The sequence below is a fragment of the Pleuronectes platessa genome, chromosome 20, assembly GCF_947347685.1.
Source record: "Pleuronectes platessa chromosome 20, fPlePla1.1, whole genome shotgun sequence".
Taxonomy (NCBI): domain Eukaryota; kingdom Metazoa; phylum Chordata; class Actinopteri; order Pleuronectiformes; family Pleuronectidae; genus Pleuronectes; species Pleuronectes platessa.
The window spans coordinates 18,205,771-18,223,909 of NC_070645.1; the positions used below are offsets into that span (position 1 = coordinate 18,205,771).

The 18,139-nt window shown below is 44.1% G+C and overlaps 1 protein-coding gene across 1 annotated transcript; it reads right to left on the bottom strand.

Annotated features, from left to right (window-relative positions):
• Positions 1-1,296: 1,296 nt before the first annotated feature.
• On the bottom strand, positions 1,297-17,928 carry tmtopsb (teleost multiple tissue opsin b). Its single transcript, XM_053412625.1, has 4 exons — positions 17,544-17,928; positions 11,903-12,231; positions 5,942-6,169; positions 1,297-1,927 (listed from the first exon to the last, which is right to left on the bottom strand). The coding sequence occupies exons 1-4, from the start codon at positions 17,926-17,928 to the stop codon at positions 1,637-1,639; spliced, it is 1,233 nt and encodes a 410-aa protein (XP_053268600.1). The 3' UTR covers positions 1,297-1,636.
• Between the last annotated feature and the right edge of the window lie 211 nt (positions 17,929-18,139).

The following is an 18,139-nucleotide window of genomic DNA, read 5'->3' on the forward strand; positions in this document are numbered from 1 at the left end:
CAACACATGTGAATTTGATTGGGAGGGAAGCGACAGAGCGAGAGAGAGAGAGACACCGAGCTCCAGTTTCTGAACACACACACACACACACACACACACACACACACACACACACACACACACACACACACTCACACACACACACTCTGTGTGAAGTGAACAGAAAAATACAGAGACATCCAGATCTGTTTGAGACATGATTTAATTTATGTTACATAAGCGAAGGGAAAGAAACACCAGGAGACGACAGAACATCACTTTTCTATTGAACAAAGCCACAAAAAAACATTTCAATAACAAATCAGAACAGTGAAACACCTCGACACGACCTTCACGACATGGTGAAACAATCCCTTTAATGGCTTTGATGACAGAGGGCAAAGTGTAAATAAAGGCATATAATGAAATCCTCCTCGTTCTTAATTGCATAAAAATTGTTCAACAAATCTTTTAACGAGCTTCTCCTCAAATCCTCAGATATCAAGCATGGAAACAGGGTCAGGAAAACGTGCTTATTCCCACTTCCTCTAACGAATTAACGCTAGAAAATAGAGAGAATAATCCGTCTTATAGTCGCTGCACACTGGAGACGACCAAATATCTCATTGCCCTGTTTACAAGAAGAAGAAGAATAAAACCTCCCGAACAGAAAAAGCTCCTCTGAAGACTCCAACATGTTTCCTGAATAATTTCTGTCGTCTAACAAAAGACAACTCATGAATATAATAAAAAAATAGACTAAACGGCTTGACCCACTTTAATATTGAATTGAATTAATGGGGCAGAGCGAATGCAATTTCATATCTTCCCCTCCATCTGCTCCGTCTGAATCAATAAAGTGCAATTGTGCCTATTTCCGTGTTACATCGCTAACATGCTAGCGGATCCTCGGACACACGCTCTCCCCGTTTGAGCATCTAAACATCGACAAACTGAATCTGCACAAAAGAAAGAGTTTTATTTCCAAGAGCTCAAACAAAAAAACACGACTTTCTCTTCTTCTAGCGTTTTGTCTCGTAACCACAACTCTCCCAGACCTCAGCGCTCGACCCCCCCCCCCGTTACTTAATATCAAACTTTTTTGGCAAAAGCCGACATCAGTTGTTTTTTTTTATCGATTTTTTTCCTATGAGCCTCTCGTCGTCGGGTGTGCGTGGGCATCGCTCTCACCACCGAGCCCTGACCCTGTTCAGCTAAATAAACTCAAACTAAGCTGCCTCACTGATTAATGCAAGTTCGTTGAATTTTAATCTCAGATCCACGGAGGCCCCCCCCCCCCCCCCCCCCTCCTTTTTCTTTGCAAAACTTTCAGCAACGGTCAAGTGAGCTTTAATGCAGCGTCAGTGGATGACGGATTTGAAAACAGCGAGAACTTCCTGTCGGCAGGAGTCGGTGACCTCGACATGGAGCATGACAGCGTGTTGAGCCCTCGTCTTCTTATCTCTGTGCCGCTGGGGAAGCAGGATGAGATGTGTGTCTCTGTTTGTCGACTGCAACAACAACCTGGTCTGGGATTAGACCTCCCACTGAGCTCACTTTGCGCTCGCTCTTTTCTACTATTAAGAGGATTCGTTTCCTAATTGGAGACCTGTGCCCCCCCGCTCGTCGCTCCCGCCGCTGTTGTTTTGTCCTGCTCTCATTCCCTGTAGTGAGCCACCAGGATAAGTTTGGGTTTGGGCTTGTCAGCAGCAGGGGGGCGGGAAACAGCCGAGTCTCGATTCGATGGAGCCGTGTGATTGGCCCCCTGGGACGAGCCTCGGATGGAGTTGGGCGAGGGCGCGGCGGTGGAGGGGGCCGGAGCCGACACCTGGTGCTCCCGGTCCTGGCGGGCGGTGCGGTGCGTCTTGGTCCCCCGGGAAAATGTCTTTATGCTGGAGCCTCGCTCGGGGACGGAGCAGTGGAGGAATGCCCTGAAACACCTGTAGAACTACACACACACACACAGACACACACACACACACACACACACGCACACACACACAAGCTTGTCATGACTACAGACACAATAAGTAGACATGAATGTAGTAAATTAAAGGTACATCATGTAGCTACGGCCACTAGGGGGCTATGAATCAAAACAACAACAAAACACCACCATTGTACAATATGTACCATCATGCATTGCGTTTGCAGTGAAGAGACGAGAGGAGAGCGCAGCAGGAACAGCCCAACCTGTCGTTAGCTATAGAAGTCACTATAAACTGAAGTAGGGGTTCGTGAATGAACGGGGGATTCCAGATTTATTTTGTAGTTTTATTCTTTTGTCCTATTTGTAGGCCTCTCTTGCCGAGGATAACACAATTCACAGAGTAAAATTAGGAGATTATTCAAATTCACCAGATATTTGACTTTTATTAATAGTTCTCTTCGCTCTTTTGCAGTGTCTGTAGTTCCCTCGGTTCAGTTAAGAGGAAAAATCAACAAAGAATCTCTGAGAAAAGACACAAATACAGTCAATAGTGAAACAACAACACATCATCCCGTTGATCCGGTTCATCCGTGCAGGTCTTCCCCTCGTCCAGCAGGCAGCGCGCTCCCCTGGATAAACGTAGTGTACTTAGTATACTCTCCGGTTCCACACGTATACTTAAAGTCTACTACATTTCCCCAGGGCGCCGCAGATCAAAGGAGGTGTGCAGCGTGGAGCACGACCCCTCGGTCTGTTCATGACATCATTATAGCGAGTTCTTTCCTCAAGGCGTGTTTCTGGGATCAGTTCAATCTGCTTTATGAGATACTTACAAGCAGGCGACTGACAATTCAACATATATGACCCAATTAATTTCTGCTCCCCCGAGGTAACTGGGCGGCTTTTGTGAGCTTCTTCCACTGTCTCATATCCCAGTGTGTTAATCTACTGGAGAGCCGCTGGGGGGAAAACAAAGCTGTTGGTTTAAAAAAAAAGAAGCAAAAACCTCCGGAGAGGAGAAAACAGCTGGATGTGCAAAGTGGGGGACGGAGGTGTGAAGGAGAAGAGGGATGTCTGAGGTGAGCGAAGAGCGGGATACAGAACATCGAGGACCTGACGTCATGAAGGATTAGATCTAAAATCAGCCACAGATTGGATCTTAAGACTGAGGGGAGACAAAATCCTCACCTGCAACTCCCAATGTGTGTGTGAGTGTGTGTATTTAACAGAGGTGTGGTAGAGCTCTGACAATAATATGTGCATATATAATGCATTTTTCAATATAACATTCAAAATTCTCTTATGGGCAAAAATAAGGCTTCAAGGGGAAAAGTTTCCACGTTAGAAAAGAGGAGATATATAACAAAGGCTGCAGGAAACATATCGTTACTACAGAAGCATCTTCATGACTCGACTCCACCGAGAAGCCAAAACAATAACAAAGGATAATAGAAGCAGAGGAATCGGGGGTGCGAAGTTTCCCAAGTTCAAGTCCAGAAAAAGCTCTTTCTCACCTTCTCTCTCGCCCGAGTGGCTGATAACAACACCACAGAGAGCATCACCAAGCCAGAGGGAAGAAGACAACCAAGAAAAACTCTCACTTCAACTATATAAATAAATGATTTCCCCCGACCGGGATTTTAATTATCCTCTTAGAAAACAGCTTTCGGGCCAGTGGTTCCCAATCATCGTGAAAATGATTTACAAAAGGGGAATCAGAGAGAGAGAGAGAGAGAGAATGTTTATTTTTTTGTTGATTTCAGCAAATAATTGCACATTTTTACCTCTTCGGGGCGTCTGAAGATGAAGGGAAGGAAAAACATTAGGAGCTGATTGGTCGAACAGTTTTTCGAGAGAGAGAGAGAGAGAGAGAGAGAGAGAGAGAGAGAGAGAGAGAGAGAGAGGGGAAAACAGTAAAAGTCCCAAAAGTGAAGCCAAAGTGTCTTGATCGCCGCCCTGGTGGATGGCTGCAGTACGGCAGTGAGGTAGTTCTTATCACACAGCTGTTTTTAATTGCCTCTGGTCCATGAATCTGCGCAGCGCTTGAAGTCTTCAACTCGCCTCAACACACGGCTGCCATAGTTATGGGCTGGGAGGAACTGAAGACTGAAAGCGCCACACAGCGCGGCCTCGGCAGAGCGTTTCTATCCACGACCCTGAAAGCTCTTTTCAACAGCTTCATCATCATCACATCACAGAAACACACACAGACACACACACACACAGGCCCGTTTAAAGACTTCCACACACAGAGTGCGGCAGTTACACAAGTCAGTCATCAAAAGAGACTTAAATGTCTCACAAGCGGGCGGGAAGGCAGAGAGACGGAGTGAGGTGGCAGCAGATAAAAAAGAGAGGGAGGCAGATAAAAGAGGGGCGGAGTGAGAGAGGGAGGAAGGAAAGGTCAGCGGCACTGTGTCGTTCCCTGATATGGACATAATCAAAAATCAAAGCTACGTTACCTTTAGGAGATTAAAAAACAACTTTGTGTTTCCCTTCCTGTCTTTCATCTGCTCTGTCCTTCCTTCATCTTTCTTTCATTCATTACCACTTTGAACAGGTTTCGGTTTTTCACAGCACGAGCCACTAACTTCATCAGACTAATGTTGGCAGAAGGTTAAGGTTTAAGGAACCTTTTTGTATAAAATTTGCTTTAATGAGTCGTAAGGTCTGCGTCTGTCATTTTAAATCTTTCTTATCAGGTAGTTCTTCATGATTCTTCTCAGTTCAATCCTTTCTTCTCCTCTTCTGAGGTTTCCCTCGCTGATTAAATTAAATAATTTAAAACACTCTTCTCTGCTTTTCCTTCCTTAAACGTTTCCTCCTCATGAAAACTCTCTAAGAATCTGTTTTCTTTCTCTTTCTTCATTTCACCTTTGACCTCCTCCTCTCCTCCTTCCTGCTCCTCTCACCTCATATCGTCTGTTCTTTCCCTCTTTTCTACCTAATGTTGCGTCTTCTCTTTTCATTTCTCCGCCTTCTCCTCAGTCGCACTCATTTCAATATCTTATAACCCCCCGCCCCCCGAAACCCATCAATGCAACACTTCTGGTTTTGGATAAAAACTGTACAATAACTTTTAAATGACAATGTGCATTAACTTCTTTATGTATTTATATTAACTGCCTATATAAAGAGTCTGTCTGAATCCCATCCGAACCGTTCTGTCATGATGGGTTAGGGATAATTTAAAAGGTGTGACAGGACACACAAGATAAAAACATTACAAATGGACGGTGTTGGGTTTTAACTGCTGACAGATCTGCTTTTTAAAACTCGGGTTCAAGTTACTGTAGTAACTGTTACTACAGCACAGATCTAAAGTTCATAGCCAAGTTCACATGGTCACGTGATCACTGTAAGAAATATCACACTTTGATGCAACTCTAGATGCATTCTTGGTTGATAACACAACTTCCTGTTTCTGTTTCGGGGGAGTTCTGTTGTGCGTTGGCTGGGACACCATGATAATAATGTTGTGTGTCTGTCTCCTGTGTGTGTGTGTGTGTGCAGCAGGATATCTGAAGTTGTAAATGAGGAGCCAGCAGATGGAGGGTCGGGGGGGGGGGGGGTTCAGCTTTTCCCTACACAGACTCCCCCTGAGTCTGAATCTTATATAACTTTAATTACTGTCCCTGGTTGTGATTATTTGACTTAATAAGGAGAAGAATATAATGAGACTGATCTATTATAAGACACAGAGCAGCTGACTCCGGCTACACCTCGTCAGTTTAGGTAAGTTTAGTGTTTTCACTGTTTAACACTTCCTATTTAGCAACACTAACCATTAAATCAAGGATTTAAAACACATTATGAAGTAGCTAAAAGCTGAACATATGATATTTTAAGTTCTTAATATAACATTCACAGTATTTTTCAACAATAATAAACCTCACCTATGATGAAATGTTTCTATTTATCCATATTTTCATGCATAAGCTCCATTGAGGAGGTTTTGTTTTCACCCCGTTTGTTTGTTTGTGAACACGACAGGATTCAATGAGCAGGAAACGGTGCCAGTGGACGTCTCACCTGTTTGTTCATGAAGATGTAGATGAAGGGGTTGATGACGGTGGAGAACTTGGCCAGCAGCGACGGCGTTATGGTTGCCTCTGGGGTCAAAAGGTCACGGGACCCAAAGGTCGCGGTCAGAGCCGCCACGCCGTACGGCAGCCAGCACACCAGGTAGCCCACCACCATGGTGACGACCATCACCAGCACCCGCTGCTCTCGGCGCCGGGCCACCACCGAACTCCGGACCTGAGGGACAAGTTCGTTGACACATCGGTAAATAAACAGCGGAAATATAATGTTGGTGCAGTGTGTAGAACTCAGATTAATAACACCTGAACTGTAGTTTTATATCCAGGGGCAGTTCAGATTCAATACTGTGCAGCTACACCCATCAGAGCAGAGCTGCAAGAAGCAATCAATTGGATCAATTAGTCGATCGACAGGAAACTAATTTAACGTTTTTGGGTTTTTGACTTTTGATCGACTTCTGAATACATCTCCTGAGGCCGTATTAGATCATAATGAGCTTTCTACACTATTCGGTCATTTATAGATCTAGTGTTTAACAGAGAGAATATCCAGTAGATTAATCAATAATATACATAATTATTCTCGAAGAAATTATGGAAAAGTATAAGAATTTAATGCAACAAAACATGAATATAAAGGTCATTTGAGGTTCGTGGTTGGCAGCAGAGTCTCAGAGCATCGTTACAATAAAAAGTTTTACAAAGTGAACCTGATATCAACTTTACAAACACAATAGAGCGACTGAAGTCTTTGTTATGATGGATAATCCGTATGGATAAAGTTTCACATCCCTGCAAGTTCATTCTCCCGTCACCTTGAGATGAATTTAAGCCAAAAGACGCCTGGAAATCAGCCCAATTATAGGAGGCTTTGGAAAATGTTCAGGCGTATTTGTGCAGCTTAAACCTGCACTGAGGTGGTTTCATTCTTTATTTAGAAGGAAATAGATGAACTTTGATTTAAAAAAACACAAATTCATGAAAATGCTTGGCCAGAAACGGGTCCTGACGGTGCAGAGGAGCTGTTCTCTTTTCCATGAGGTCTTGATATTGGAGCTGCTAGCCTTTGACTTCCAGAGTTAAATCATCCCGTCCGTGTGACTGTGAGCAAACTGCGGCCCCGCGGCGCTGGGGACAGCTGCTGCGTCAGCTGGACGCGGAGGAGGATGTTTTAAGAACACTTCAGACCTCCATCACCCTCCGTCTGGGGTCCTTCTCGCTGCCAGGGAACAGGACGAGAGGCCAAAACTATAAAACGTTACGACATGTGACAGTCACGTCAGAGATGGACCAGACGCTGTCACACCATCAAGGTCGAGCTCCATCATCCTCCTGTTCTCTCAGACGTCCACGACACCGCACATGAGACCGTCACGGCTCCGAGGACACGGTGAATAATAAAAGATAAAAGGACGATAAGGTTTTTTATTACAACTTGCTATTTCCTTAAGTTCTTGTATGTCTCCGGTCTCAAGTTTTTGGACATGATCTTCAGAGAATGTCCAGAGGTGGTTTCCTTTCACACATTCACGACTCAGCAGGAGATTCTGAGCTCAGACACGTTCACAGCAGCACAGAAGATGTAGTGAAGTGAGTCTGAATCCCTCTGAAATGTAGTCAAGTAAAAGTCAGAATGTTTTAGAAGTTTTAAGTGGTAAATCTGTGAGTTATCACTGTATCACTAAACTATATTAAACAGATAAGGGTGTTTCTTCCACTTATAAGATTCACATATACTGTGGTTTATTTACTCTTTAAGTCAAACACTATAGAAAAGCTGCAGAGGAAAAAATGTGTTTTTAATAGATGAGAGCTATTATCTGTGATGTGAAAAAACTAAGCACAACTGCATTAAGAAGTAAAGTTCTGCTAAAAATACCGAAAGTGAAGTGTTGTAATATTATAAATACTACATTTAAACAAAGACAGAGGGAAGGAAACTTTGCCTTTCCCTCAGTTTCTTTTGTCTCTCGCAGTGTTTATATTTCAACACACAGTAGAAAGAGCCAAAGATTTAATCATACTCAACTGTGGGAATGTATGTGCGTGTGTAGATATCTTTCAGTGTGTGTTTTTGTGTGTGTGTGTGTGTGTGTGTGTGTGTGTTTTCCCTGCAAGTGAGAAAGATGCATGCTGTGTAAGCATGGGATTATCCTCCCCTCAGGTAACGTTACACCTCGGCTGCTGTGAGACAACAGTAACACACACACACACACACACACACACACACACACACACACACACACACACACACACACACACACACACAACCCTGCATATCTACATTAGGCAGCAGAGAAACATTTCACTCTCTCCCTGTCTGATGCAGATCTCAAACTCTCCTCTGTCTCAACATAACGTTTTTTTGTGCTTCATCAACAAATTATCCAAAGATATTCACACACACATTATTAGATTATAGATTAACGTCATCACAACAGAGCCGTGAAGACGATAAGAACGACTGCCGCTTCATAACCGGAGTTGTTTATCTGCGATTCGTGTTTTCAGATTCTGTCAACACGTTGGATTTAATGAGCCCAGTCACTTATCAGTTTCATAGATTAGGATGATGTAAATTCATTAATCACCAGCAGCTATGAAGTCAGTGATGATTCATAGCTTCAAGCACCATGAATGCAAAACAAAAACGAAATTGAATCAGCTCCTGGACCTAAACTCTGCAGAAATGAGATTAACCAGCTGTGAAATGACTGATGAGGTAAAACAGACTTTACAGGAAGAGTTCTTACAATTAGACAAGTCCACAGAGCAGCTCTGACAGGCTTCTTCTTAATGGAGGAATTAGCTGAATAAATGAGTTGAGTGCAAACATGGGACGACAGGAGATAAAGTGGACCTCTGCACCGACCTGTCCGACAGCTGTTGAGACACCACACTACAGACGACAGCTGTTAACCTCGTGGTGGCACTGCAGAGCCAATCAGAGCTCTTTACAGTTAGCGGGCTCCCAGGAAGCTAAATCGTTTTGGCCTCAAATCTTAATCTGAATTGCTGCAGGTCTTTTTTAAATCCAACTATAAAATGTTTTATTAATAGAGGAGAAAGGAGTACGGTTACTTTATTTTTCTAATTAACAAATTTTGCAATATTGAGGACATTTGAACCAACTTTACAAACTTTCAGTTTTTCTAATTCCATAATTCAGCAGATAAAGAAAAAGAAGACCTTCAGAGAGCTTGCCCCCACAGAGCCAAGGAACATGAACCAGCAAATGGTGTGGCAAATTAAATTATTGTGCAAACAGAGTCGACGCATCAACACCAGAGTGCGGTTCACGGCCGAGAGCAAACACACTTAACCGTGACCTGCGAAGGTAAAGCAAGACGTGTGACGCACACAACACAAGAGTGAGGCAAGCCAACGTTCGAGGATTACGCTCACCTCATGTACGTAGCCGCCGAACAGAGGTAACATATCAACAGGATGATGCAAACGCACTCACATTAGGTAAAATCACAAAAGGTCACACACATACACACAAAGATACACAGCCTGGATCTCAGGAAAATCTGCAGCTCTACCGAACAATCTTATCGTCACATTTTCACTTTCAACTGATCAGTTTGACGTGTTCATACAACATGATGATCTTTAGGTCATTTAGGTGTTCGACCTGACGTCTATGTCCATTTTCATATCCGCTCTAAAGACCCACAGTCTATGGATCTGACCAGAAACTTGGTGAAAAGTTGATAAATACAACAAACTATCTCCGATCACTCATACCACTTTATACAAACATTGGTTTGTACAAGTGGCTCGGACATGAGAAGCACTCGGTCCAAAAATATCACAATCAACTCCCAGAGCCAGCTTTGAATAATTATGTGTCTGTAACTGAGGGATGTCAACGCCCCCTCAGGTCGTTTAAACACCCACATTCCCTGAAACAGTGTGAAGGCCTGCTATGTGTCATCAGCAGCAGGTGAAGTACAGACACAGACACAGACACAGACACACACACACAAAATACCGAGTTTTTGTCTCCTGTGATCATCTGACCATGGACCTTTCATCAACACCGGCCTGCAGACATGACCTCTGCCCTTCTCTCTCTCTCTCTAGCTCTCTCTCGCTCTTTAAAAGTGAATTACTTACTCTTAGGGTTAGGGTCAGGGGTTTAACCCTTTCACAATATCTAAGTCAAAGACGTCATCATTTAGAGCAAAGGAAGAGCTGAACAGATTAGACCAACTCAACCTGAACCACTAGAACAGATCCAAGCACAGTAGAAAGTAGAAGCAATATAATAATACAAATGGATTTTAAGGTTTACACGCTGCAAAGATAGTTTTGCCCTCTTTTGATGTGGAAAATAATAATTGTATTATTAATTAATAGCATCTTCTTTTCATTAAGGCGACTGATGTTCTGATAAATCTTCTCGCAATTCAATTATGATGAGAACGGATGATGGGAGTCCACTTGGTTATTAGACATATTGACATGGGAGTGACTACTCCCATGTATGAATTGATCTTGAAATCTACTGAGCAAAAAATAGGAGCTGGGTTTTATATCAGGCAGCAAAAAATCCATCCAGTTTATTTCTCTTAATCACTCACTTCACTTATGAGCTTATGACATTATGAAATATGAAAATGAAATGAAATATCACACCTGAGCCAACGTACATTACAAACTGCATCTTAATGAGATGCATCCTCCTCCAAGCCTCGCCTCAAACTTACCTTAACTTACTGTGATTTGTACTTTTAGGAAAATGCATCAGGGGCAAACACAATGCTTTACCTTCCCAGCAGCCATAACTGGAATCAAATTATCTCGTCAGAACCTCCTGATCCTGCATCACGCTGTAAATGATGTCAACACATAGACAATCCTACTGTGTCTGTTTGACCTCACACGCCGGCGACAGAACAAAGCTGAAGCAAAGTGTCTGAACTGGTGTCGGCAGCTTTAATAGAAAACGTTGTGTAGATGTCCGACCTGATTGAAGGCTGCTGAGATCTGAGATTCTCCACTTTCATGCTCGACTCTTTGAAAGGTATGAACTCACATTCCTTCCTTCCTCTCGTCAGCCTCAGACCGAACACTCAGACAAACCCCCGAGGCGTTCGATACCATCGAGGATCAGTGGAGATCACAAATCAGAGAGGTTCACTGGGTGTCCATCACAATCAAGAATCACTTAAGAACACTTTGTGGTGTCACGTCTCAGATCTGCAGTCAAGTGCTCCGATCGGATCATATGGAGACAGCTCCACGTTCTTTAATACAACACGTCCATCCATGATCTAAAGAGCTCGACAGCCTCCTGAAGTAATTAATTTTCATCAGGAGGGATTTTGATCATCAGCCATAATATTTTAACCATCCGAGGTAGAATTTCCACACAATGTTATATTCTCATGTAGAAGCCACAAGTCCGACTGATATCAACAAGTGGATTTATTCACAATGTCAAAGAGAAGGAAGTCATTAAAAGGGAATTTGCCCTGATTTATGGGATGTGTAGTTCCTCCACTCTCTGAATAATTACATACACACTCAGCACCTTCTCTTTCTTTGTGTTTTCCAATATTGTTTTTTGTTCCAAATCAAATGTTTCAATGGTCAAAATTCACCTGGTCGCTGGTCGGCCTGGTTCCAGGATTTAAACTCTCAATAAAATGACTTTCTGAAATGTCAATGGAGAAAATGATTGAGGGAGTTTGCCAGTTCATCGCAGAACCAACGTACCAGGAGACAAACAACCCGTCACACTCACATTCAGACACACAGACAACCTAACTCTAATCTGCATGGAGAGAACTCCACATCGAAAGACCCCCGCTAGACCGAGATCTGCCCCACTGCACAACAAAAACATGCTTTGCAATTTGCAACTCAAAGAAAAATAATCTCACTTTGAAACCAATTTAAAATCGTATAAAATATTTACATTGGCATTTGCAATCCCGACCTGTCTGATGGCGAGCAGCAGCTTGCCGTAGGAGCACAGGATGACGATGAACGGCACCACCAGGCAGAAGATGAACAGGCAGATGATGTAGGAGATGTTGTTGGGCGTCTGGGTCCGCCAGTCCACCGAGCAGGTGGTGCCGGGCCCCTCAGGCCCGTATCTGCTCCAGCCCAGCAGCGGGGGGACGGTCCAGGCCACCGAGTAGAGCCAGGAGAAGGCGATCCCTCCCACCGCGGCACGGTAGTCTCTGCCGTCGGCCATGGTGGGCGCCATCATGGTGCAGTAGCGCTCGTAGGACAGAACAGCGAGGGATATGAGGGAGACGATTCCTGAGCGGGGGGGGAAGAGAGGTGGTGGTCAAACGGTGTGACAGTCACAAATATTTTTAAAGATTTTTTATACAGAGCAATTATAGTTGCTTCTAGTTTACTTACAGTCAAACTTTGCATCGTAACCTTGGAACAAAACATGAACTCCTTGATGTGCCTCAATCTAAATCGTGAGCTAATCATTCTCTCGAGTGGTCACTTAAATCATCATGACGCTGCTCACACCTGCCTCTCACACGCAACACACACACACACACACACACGCTCTCCTCTGCATCGAAGCAGAGGCCGACAGCTGTGCACCATCTCCTCGTGCATGTTAATTGCTAATTGATGAACATGAGCAACTGGAGTGAATTCTTAAATCAGAGCTAATCAGCTCACACGAGCTAAAGTGGCGGTCCAGTGGCACTTTGCCTTCATTCCACTGAGACTTCCAGGGACTGACACTTTGATTACAGACAATCACAGCTCTGGGATCTGTCGTGAAGGCTTCGTGTTTGGTTCAGACTCGAGGTCGAGGGCGCACAATGTGTTGATAGCAACCGCGAAGAGCAGGTCTTGAGATTAATGGAAATTACTGTTTGTGTGTGTGTGTGTGTGTGTGCGTGTGTGTGTAGAGAGGTCTCCCTCTGTCCATTACAGATGCCCTCTGGTTACATAAAGCATGTGGATAAAAGGTGACAATATATGATGAGCTCTGTCAATACTGACTCGAGGGGATATAGAAAAAATAAAATATTCTTCAGTTCACTGTGTCTTCATGTCTTTTATGTTAACTCATTGTTGTGAAGCCTTTTGAGCTGTATTTCATGTATGAAAGGATCTATATGAATATATAAAGTAATAAAATGTATTCACATTATAATTAAACTTTCGTCTTTCCTTTGCATGTGCCTGTAAAATGATGTTAATCTCTGAAGGGAACGTCACTGCTTTGTTAAACTGCTCTCAGCTCCCAGACATAAGTGACCTGTGGAGAGGGGTTAATTCATTATTATGAATTAATTAGTGACTGATTAAAAAGAAATGTGAAAAGAGGGAAACATAAATTATCAGGATAAGTTCATGAAGGGGGCTACCGATTAACATCTGTCGAACATCTGCTCACTGACGTAAAAACACTCAAACTGCAACATGGATACAACATTACATAAAAGTTGAATTGGTAGAAACACTGTTAAACGATATTCAATAATTTATTTGGCTACTTGTTGTCATCGGAAAACAAGCACAATATCCAACACTTGACATATAATGAGATTGATTGAGATGGTAAACAGTTTTATTCAACCAGCACAAATAGACACGTGACAGTATCGTTTATCTGCTGTCAACATCCGAACAACAAGCTAAAAGAGGTTAAATAAACATTAAGAGATTTGACGAATGAATAATTCATGAATCTTGATGAAAAAAAGTCATTTTTATCAGATTGATATCCACGAGTGTGTGTGACAGATGCTGCAGATCCACGTCTAGCTGATTTAAGTGTGGTTTCATAAGGGGACTGTGGGGTGAGATGCACTCGACTGAGAAAACAACATTTGTGTGTTTGGATTATTTCATAATTATAAAGTGATCAAGGGTAAACAAGCCCTCACCTGTCTAATGCACTCTATTGTTTGAGTTTGAATTGTCTGCTAACTGCACGACTCTGACACCTTTCATTTGCTGTAGTCTCAGCTCGGAGCCTCGCGGGGCTTCAGGGCGCAAATCATTTCCCAACCTGTGACTTTGATTCAAAACGTGGCCCATCACATTCTCCACTGTGCATTTAAATGAGTTATTTTCACCTGAGGCCTGATTCGTCTTCACCCAGAGGTGAGGAATAGATTCAAGGCCGAATGAATGAGCCAGTGTCTCGGGCCTGAGTCAGCACGGGAGCTAATCGTCTTCCTCTCCCCCCCTCGCTTCTTTTTCTCTGTCTCCTCTTTCTCTTTATCTTTCTCACTCTCCTCTTTCTTTCTTTCTGGTTTCAGATCCAATTGTTGGCAAAGCAAACGCGCTTGTGTCGAAATCTGACCACTCAGCACAACTTCCACGGTGTTTACATGCATTTACTCTGCATAATCCTGTTACTGGTGGCTTTCTGGAGTAACCTGCTTTCTTCAAAGTCAGATGAATGAAATCGGGTTTTCCTAACAAGCTTATGGGGATTAGTGAAACCTGATTTTCTGTATCTTAATTTCTTCGGAGGAAAGATTATATCTTGTCCACCGTGTCTAATCATAACCAGGCTCCTGGTGGTGTTTTTACGTTGATTGCATCGTGAAAACTTCATGCAGGGAGAGTATTGATGGAGCGGAGGTGATGAAAGACAATACTGCTGCAGGTAACAATTATCTTTTATGGATACTCCCTTATTTGTTGATGCATAAAATGTCACCACCTGTTTGCATTGGTTTCCCAAATCTTGCACCTGTTGGCGTTTGATTTGTAAATCCTGACGGAGAGAGGACACGGAGAGAAAGACCTGCAGTGAAACCAAAGAAGAGAGAGAGAGGAAAGGAGGAGAAGGAAAAAAGAGCCTCTTGACTTCACAAACGAGATCTGATTCCAGTGAGAGTGACTCGATGTGGCTCGATTACAGTCACTGACCACGCGGTGCACCAGCTCCGATGCTGTCTGGGTAATTGCAGCCGAACACACAACATCTCGTTAGTGACTCAACACACAGGTTCCACCTCAGCTCCTACAGCCAGGGGGTGAAACAAGAAGTCTAGAACCTTATTTTAGTTTTTATGTGGGTCTGAAGTTCATCCAGCGTGTGTCATTAGACTGACTAACAGTGACGTGTGTTTGTGCACTTGTAGTTTTGAAAGGTGTAGTTCCAATTCTGTAATTGCAGTTGTTGCACGAGTGAGTCTGAACCGAAGTGGTCTCTGCCTTCGTCACTTGCACACAAAATTGCTCAGCTATCAAGAGTAGATGCATTCAGGCTTGATGCCTCAGCAGCTGAAAAAAGCCAACCATCGTATGAAATCACATTTAAATCTACCAAATCCATATCTTTACTTGGATCTGCTCCAAATTCAGCTCCCTCAAAGATGTCACTCCCGTAAATATGCCGGGTAAAGCAAATAATGTCAGGTACTTTTATTTATGGAACTATTACTTCCACCAACAAGGTATTTTCCATCAGGCGGAGGATAATATGAAACAACTTGACCCTACAGGTTATTTTTGGCCATTTTCAAACAGCGCTGCGCTTCTTCTTGTTTTCTTTCCACCACTATTGGATATATTCAATTTAATTCTCACCAAACAACCACTCACCACTCACCACTCACATACATCTTTGATGCGCTCATCTCTCAGCTCCAGAGGCCTGACGGAGACGATGACCAGCTGGGCTCCGATCTGAATTTCTAAAGCGTCTCGGCGGCGCTGAGAGAAGCCTTTTGATCTTGTCACGTACAATTTTGAGGCTATTGGTTATTACTTACTTATTCTGCAGGTGCTCGCGGACATCCAACGCCCAGGAACAGAATGCAAAATTAATCGTACGGATTCTCGGGTCATGGATGAACTGCAGATTAGATATGAATGGCGCGTGTTTCATTTACAGAGAGGATGAAAAGTGGAAGTGTGTAGGAAGTTTAGTGAGAAGATGAGAAAACAGATGAGATGGAAAAATGGAGGTGCAAAAACTGTTTAATTCACCTTATACCGGTCCCACGAGAGAAAAGATCAGGTTTAATAGAAACTTGCAAATCCAAACTCATACAGAAGCTATTCAAAAGAAACAATAACACCTTAGTGCAAGACCAGACCAGAGAAAAGAAGAGATTTAGGACCTTACAGCATCTAAGTGCACAACTTCATACAAGGTCAGACAAAGGGTTAGCAAGGTGTACATCTTACTGCACCTTACTGCAAGTCCAGACTCCAAATAGAAACCAGGAGCTTTAGGAGAAACAACATTTTGTTGTACCTTAAATCTGCCAGGGAGTCCAGTCCCGAAAGAGAAAGTGATTTAAGAGCAACAACTTCTTACAGTGTCGTACTGCAGCAACAAACATTACCTGCTGCACTTTACATCTCACTGCGCTTTACTCCGAGTCCAGGCTCCATAGAGACAACAACTGATTTAATAGCAACAACACTCCCCCCCCCCCCCCCTCGCTTACTGTTACTCCCGACTCAGAAGAGAAATCAATAGCTCTAAGAGAAACACCAAGTTACTGCATCTGAGTGCCCCTTTCCTCCAGGTCCAGATTCCATAGAGAAAACCACTGATTTCAGAGCAACAACAACAAATTGAAGTGCGCCTCACTTAAAGTCCAAATTCCATTGAGAAAACCAAAGATGTAAGAGCAGCAGCATCTTCAAGAGCTTCACTGCAACAGGTGAGAAAAGAGGTACGGCACTTTACTGCTTCTACATAGTTGTCTTTTACTCCAGCTGCAGATTCCACAGGGGGGATAACACCTTCCTAAACCTTGCTACAGGGCCAGCCTCCAAAGAGAAAACTAATATATCATTTAGATTCACCTCTTCAGGGAGGGCAAAGCTCCTTAACACACTGATTAATCACATACAATCGCTCTCAATCACAGAACCCCTTAAGTGCAAAGCGTAAAACGTCATTAAGGGAATCAGGATCTTATGGTTTCTTAGCTGGACACCTGGAAACTGAGAGGTCAGAGGTCAGATCCCTGCACCTTTGTCTTCCACAACCTCTGGGGAACAAGATAAGAACCTGACAGGAGCAGATTTACTACGTCATCTGATATAACAAGGATTTTCCCACGTTTTGTTTTCTTTCTGCATTTACCCAAAATGCATTGTTCCACCTGGGACTAGATCTAAATCAGGGCACATCCCTGGATCAGATCGTTTTGTGTCCTTGAAGCAGATTCAGTTTCGCGAGCTGCATAATCAGCAGCGAGCAGAAAATTACACCTTCACCACTTTAACGGGATTCTAATGGAAATTAACTGCAGAATGAATTGAAGATTAAGATGTTCTGCTGCAGGCGACGGATGCATTAACATCTTAATTAAAGTTTTTGACTGAACTAATTCATGATTTGGAGACAAACTGTCCCAGCTCCAGGGAGCGAAGGAGTCAATACGCGGGAAAAAGGCAATTTCCAAAGATTCCTCACAGACTCTATCTTATCTGAGAGGAGGTGAATATACGTGAGGACACAAATCGATATTCCATCTCTTTCTCTCTTGTGAGAAGCAGATACGTCCCAACGAGGCAGAGACAGATAACATTCAGCAGATTCTACACCAGATTAAATGTCCTGCCGATGCTTCGGTATCCAGAGATCAAGACAAAGGAAACAAACACCTGCTCACCCAAACACGCGTTGACGAACCCGTACCACACGCAGCCCGCGCGTCCGATCAGCCAGCGGCCCTGGGTGCTGGCCGCGAAGCTGAAGGGGGTTCCCAGTACGCTGACCAGCAGGTCGCTGGCGGAGATGCTCACCAGCAGCAGGTTCATGGGGGTGCGCAGCACCCGGTAGCGGCAGAACAGCGTGAGCACCAGGAAGTTGCTGAGGAAGCCCACGGTGCCGATGAAGCCGAGGCACACGGCCACCACCAGGTGCCCCGTCGGGCTCAGGGACGCAGGAGGGACGGTGCCGGGCACCTCTCCGTACGCGTCCGCCGCCGCCGCTGTGCCGCCGGCTCCTCCCCCGGGACAGTGCTCACAGCTCAGGCTCAGGTTGGACCCGATCATACCGGGCTGAGCCGCGAGGTTTGGACCAGCCCGGAGTTTCCACCGCGGGTCAGAACCATCCGGTCTGCAGGCGTCTTTACGCGCTCAACTCATGGGAGAAGGGGGGGGGGGGGGCAGCTCCTCTGCTGCACCGTGCGTGCATGTGGCAACTTTAACTGAGGCGAGCGTCAGTTCGGAGGTCCGGTCCAAACGAGAGAGGGAGAACTCACCG